Here is a 5,735-nt window from a genome sequence, read left to right as displayed (position 1 = left end):
CGCCAACAGCTCCTTGTTTCCCACGTCGTAGTTCCTCTCTGCGGGGTCGTAGCTCCTGGAGAAATAGGCGCACGGATGAATCTTCTGATCCTCTTCGGACCTCTGGGAAAGGACGGCTCCGATGCCTGTGTCAGAAGCGTCCACCTCGACAATGAACTGTCTTGTCGAGTCAGGGTGGATTAGCACGGGTGCTGTGGAGAACAGACTCTTGAGCTTGAAAAAGGCTGTCTCGGCTCGAGACGTCCAGGAAAAGGGACGCGAAACGGAGGTTAGAGCATTAAGGGGGGCAGCGATCTGACTGTAACCCTTGATAAACCGGCGTAGAAAACCGGCGAAACCCAGGAATCGTCTGAGCTGAGTCCGGTTAGTAGGACGTGGCCACTCCTCCACGGCTTTGACCTTGGCAGGATCCGCACGCATCTGTCCAGCTTCCACAACGTTGCCAAGGTATGTCACCGAGTCAGAGTGGAAGACACACTTCTTAGCCTTGACGAACAGGCGGTTCTCCAACAACCGCTGGAGAACAAGGCGGACATGCTGGTGGTGTTCCTCCACAGACCTGGAGAAGATAAGGATGTCATCCAAATACACCACCACAAAGATGTTTAGCATATCTCGTAGCACATCATTCACGAGGGCTTGAAACACCGCCGGGGCATTGGAAAGCCCAAAAGGCATCACAAGGTACTCAAAATGGCCAAGGTGGGTGTTGAAGGCCGTCTTCCACTCGTCACCGTCTCTGATCCGAACTAGGTGGTAGGCATTGCGGAGATCAAGCTTAGTGAACACTCGGGCATGAGTGAGTGGCTCAAGAGTGGAACTAATAAGGGGAAGTGGATACTTATTCTTCACTGTGATGTCATTGAGACCACGATAGTCAATGCAAGGTCTCAGACCACCATCCTTCTTGTCTACAAAGAAGAAGCCTGCCCCCAGAGGCGAGGACGACGGCCTGATGATGCCAGAGAGCAGGGACTCCGCAATGTAGTTGTGCATCGACTCCTTCTCTGGTAGGGAGATGTTGTAGAGATGCGACTTAGGATAGGGAGCCCCAGGCAGGAGATCAATGCCAATATCATAGGGCCGGTGCGGAGGAAGTGAGAGTGCTTTATCCTTACTGAATACCAAGGCAAGGTCATGATAAACAGGTGGAACACCAGTGATGTCGGGGGGAGAGGACATGGGTTTGGGTCTGCTTGAAGGGGACAGGGCGGAGCGCAGACAGGTTGCATGGCATGCGGTGCTCCAGCCCAAAATACGACCAGAGGCCCAGGAGATGTGAGGTTCATGCCTCTCCAACCAAGGTCTACCCAACACCAGGGGCGCTGTTGGGGCGTGTAGAACAAAAAAGCGGATGGTTTCAGAGTGATTTCCAGACAGAGTGAGTGTGAGGGGTTCTGTGGAAAAGGATATAGTTCCCATGGAGTGTCCGTCGATCGCTTGGGGAGACAGTGTGCGATCTAAAGGAACTAAAGGAATGCCCGCCTGGTGAGCCAAAGAGATGTCCATGAGGCACTCGTCTGCACCGGAGTCAATGAGGGCACTAACAGACAGTGTCTCTTCATTCCAGGTCAAGGTTGCAGGGAAAAGTCGGTTGGAATGATTCTTGGGCTGGGGAAGAGTTGTTTGGCTCACCAGTATAGCCCCTACCGGCGAGCTGGGTGAAATGTCCTGGCTCACCACAGTAAAGACACAGCTGGTTGGTGAGCCTTTGTTCCCTCTCAGCTAGTGTCAGCCGGGACCGGCCGATCTCCATGGGCTCGGCAGGCCCGGGTGAAGAGGGAGCAGGGAGGAGCATAAGCTGTCGAGGTTGTGGAGTGGAGCGAGGAGATGGTGAAGTGCGGGTCACTGAAGCAGAGCGACTGGACCCAGGAGGAGGAGAGCTTCGTTGGGCTCGGTCCGCATGGCGCTCCTGAAGTCGTGTTCCCATCTTAAGGGCCAGGGATATGAGCTCATTAAGAGTCTGTGGGCTGTCACGGACCAAAAGATCTTTAATAGAATCACTCAGCCCCTTGCGGTAGACACTAAGAAGGGCGTGGTCGTTCCACTGGCTTTCAGCAGCAAGGATCCGGAACTCCAAAGTATACTGAGCCACAGAACGTGACCCTTGGCGAATAACTAGCAAACGGCTGGAAGCATCTTGTCCGTCAGTAGGGTGGTTAAACACAGCTTGAAACTCACTCTTAAACTGAGAGTAGTTAGTGGCAAAGACAGGGTTGTTCTCTACTGCTGCAATAGCCCAATTAAGAGCGTCGTCGACCAGGAGGGACATGATGAGAGCAATCTTCGAACCATCAGAAGTATATTTGGATGGCTGATGAGTAAAAAGTAACTCACACTGTGCCAGGAAGCCCCTGCAATGACCAAAATCACCATTAAATGGCCTAGGACTGACTAAGCCAGGCTCAGACTGAGGCTGCTGTGTGCTGGGGAGGACGGGGTTAACAGGCTGGTTTGAAGAACTTGAAGCAGAGTTAGATTCAGCTGAAACATGTGCTGTAAGGACCTCCAGGGTCTTCTGTATGCCGAGCAAGACTCCAGAAATGTCATTCACTTGGCCAGACAGAGCAGCCACATTACCAACAGTAGTTTGTGAAGTCTTCTCAAGCACAGCAATTTGGGATTGAACAGTGGGAAAAGCTTTGTTCAATTCTTCATGCAAAGTGGACAGTTGTGTGGCCTGGCCAAACACAAGCTCTCGTAATTCAGGGTTCTTCTGTCCCTCTGTCCCTGAGGACCCGGTTTGGTTCATTTTGGCTTGAACGTTCTGTTAGGCTCGACCAGAGCTGTTGAACCAAATGTACCAGGGACCCTCAAGGACAAAGTCAACGGAGGCAGTAATAAAGTATAACAGAGTTTAATGAAACTTTACGGAGGAGCGGAGGGATCCCGGGGAGGCGGCGAGGCGTGGGAGACACTGGGTTTGTGGAGGAGGGAGCCTGGAACGAAGCAGAAAGCAGAATCAGCATGGAACAAACGAGCACCAAGTTCTCCTTTAACTAACTCACAGAATACTACTAGATAACTGTAATTCTAAATGCTGTCTATACTGACCACAGGAGTCAACGTTCAAGCGTCGGGCGCCGGCTCTCAGCGGTTTATGTAGGCTGCTCTCTGATGGCTGGGATGTGGAGCAGCTGGGCTGATTGGAACCAGCCACACCTGTGCTGGCTGCAGCAGGCTGAGAGAGACGCCCGGCCCTTGCCCTTAGATGGCGTGCAGGGGAGGGACCAGGAACGTGTGACACAACAACAGCAATGGATAACATCGCTTCAACAAAGAGAAAGACGAAAAACCACAGCTCCCGCCGCATTCCAGCAGCTTCTCCTCGGCGAGTCAGGCAGGGCTAAAGCAATAACAAATGCCGTTGGTGTTTTTCTAGCAGCAGTTTGAACATCAAATATGTTGTCTTTGTAGCATATTCAACTGAATATGGGTTGAAAATGACTTGCAAATCATTGTATTCCGTTTATATTTACATCTAACGCAATTTCCCAACTCATATGGAAACGGGGTTTGTACTTTCCATGTCTGCTGCAGCAGAGTTCAAAGCTGCAGCTTCAAAATAATATCTTGTGATTGTGAAGTGTAAGACGAGACAAGGCATTGCACGTGGAAAATAAGATGTCCTATTTTTGAGGGGAACGCAAAGAATCAACATGTCACATCTACTTCTCCAACTTATTTGTGGTAGCTGCAGGCTGCAGTTGGTGACAACCAAAGCATTTTAGTCTCTGCAGCCTCCTGTTGAAATGTCACAAATGTTTAAGTGTGAAAAATCTGGTCAGATGTTGGAATAGATCGCCGCTGACGTTGTGCTAATGAGGCTAAATGGCGCTTTAGGCCGTTCTGTACACTGCAAAAACTGAAATGTAAGTAAGATTAAATATCTCAAATAAGGGTGATATTTGCTTATTTTCTGTCTGATAAGATAATTCTTCTCACTAAGCAGATTTTATGTTAGAGTTTTTTACTTGTTTTAAGGGTTTTGGTCCTAAATGATCTCAGTAAGATATTACAGCTTGTTGCTGAGATTTTATGACCTATATTGAGTAAAACATGCTTGAAACTAGAATATCAATTGTTGCAAAGCTGTGTCATCAACACTCACAAGTATAAAACTACTTTTTTGAAGTAATCATTTCTTATTTCAAGCATGAAATTATATATTAAAAAATATAAATATAAAAAAATATATAACATTATAAATCATTATGTCAAGATTAAGCATTTACTTAATTTAAGAATATTTTTCAACATATTGAGCAAAAAGGTCTCTTTTTTTTTCTACCAAGAAAAGTGCACTTGTTATTAGTGAGAATATACTTATTTTAAGGTATTTTTGGGTTCATTGAGGTTAGCTAATTTTACTTGTTTTGGAAGGTTTTGACAAGCCAAATTTTCTTGTTCTATGGCAGATCATTTTGCTTAGTTCAAGTAAAATACCCCTCATTTTTTTTGTATTTTTTTTCTTGTTTTTGAACACTGACCTTTTTGCAGTGTAGGCTGAATGTGTGTTTTCTCTAATTGACGCCCTCTGCTTGATTAGAGGCTACAAGCGTGCATGGGGAGAATAATCAGCATGTATACTAATAACTGGCATGGCACACAGGTAATGTTTTGACCTAAAATTGGCTGCGGTGCAAATACCTTTAATCTCTTTTCTAAACAGAAAACAAACCCACGTCTCTTTCACCCCGCCAGGACACTAAAAGGGAGACATTTCTTTAGTTCTTTCAAATTGAGTTGCTGTTTTTCTGCTTTCGCCGGCAGGGGAAAACAAAAAAAGTCTGCTAATGTTCCCAACCTCCCCCTCCCCGAACCCTTTTGTCCCAATTTTTGAAACTGGTCCACAACAATGAGTCCCGTAATGGAGCTTTCACTGCAGGAAATTAGATATTGACAAAGTAGTCAGTCTTCATTTGTCTTGACAGCTCGTCATGCTGTTTGCTGACTTTAAGGCGTCCGTGTTATCGAGGATGAAAGCATTTTTGTGCAAGACTATAAATGAATGCATAATAGGAATCACACTCTGACTGACAGGATTCTCTTTTTCTACAATGCAGTCAAAATAGTCTTTCAATGTATTTCTTAGTCCATTCACGGTGCAGAGAACCGGCCATGCTGAAGAAAGCATTTGGAGTGGGAGTTAGTAGCAATCAGAAGGTGGTCCACGCGGATATCAGCCCGAGCTGTTAATAGAAGACAGGATGTATCCATGCTTTCACCTTGTTAACACCAAATAGTCACCCGACCTTCCGAACGCTCACTGCAGAAATAGACTCGTCTGACCCGAATGTCTTTACCCAATCTCCGTTTCCTGTGCGAGATATGGCCTCAATTTCACTGTTCTTCGCTCACTGGAGTGGTTACTTCTGCTTCTGCAGGTGAAAGATTCAAGGTCGTGTGAGAAAATCCCAGTAGGCGGTGAAAAAACCGGGCCAGGCCGGTCCGTCCGGCAGCTACAAACATTCAAAGTTACGGAAACGGCAGTTTTTTGGTCGGTAGGCGTCTACTCGCCGTCACGTGTTTTCTTAATCAAACTGCAGGGCACAATTGTGAACAGGGCTGGAGAAAATAAAGAAAAACATCTAACTGCAGTTATTTTTATGAGCAAAGTGAATCGACTTTGAGATACCGGTAGTTTTAAACAGAAGACGCCACAAAACATTCTCCAACACATGTTTGCTCACTTCTGTCAACACACCACCAACTCGGGGTGGAAAAATTAGCAA

The 5,735-nt window shown here is 46.8% G+C and overlaps 1 protein-coding gene across 1 annotated transcript; it reads right to left on the bottom strand.

Annotated features, from left to right (window-relative positions):
- Window positions 1–1,646: 1,646 nt before the first annotated feature.
- Window positions 1,647–3,148, bottom strand: LOC133631807 (uncharacterized). The gene is made up of 3 exons (XM_062023968.1): window positions 3,055–3,148; window positions 1,743–2,939; window positions 1,647–1,671 (listed from the first exon to the last, which is right to left on the bottom strand). Exons 2-3 carry the CDS (start codon window positions 2,750–2,752, stop codon window positions 1,647–1,649), a joined length of 1,035 nt encoding a protein of 344 aa, XP_061879952.1. The 5' UTR covers window positions 2,753–2,939; window positions 3,055–3,148.
- Between the last annotated feature and the right edge of the window lie 2,587 nt (window positions 3,149–5,735).

This window comes from Entelurus aequoreus, linkage group LG17, assembly GCF_033978785.1.
Source record: "Entelurus aequoreus isolate RoL-2023_Sb linkage group LG17, RoL_Eaeq_v1.1, whole genome shotgun sequence".
In the NCBI taxonomy this organism is placed as follows: Eukaryota; Metazoa; Chordata; class Actinopteri; order Syngnathiformes; family Syngnathidae; genus Entelurus; species Entelurus aequoreus.
The sequence above is the reverse complement of the archived record's forward strand: the minus strand, read 5'-3'. Positions and strand labels throughout refer to the sequence as shown.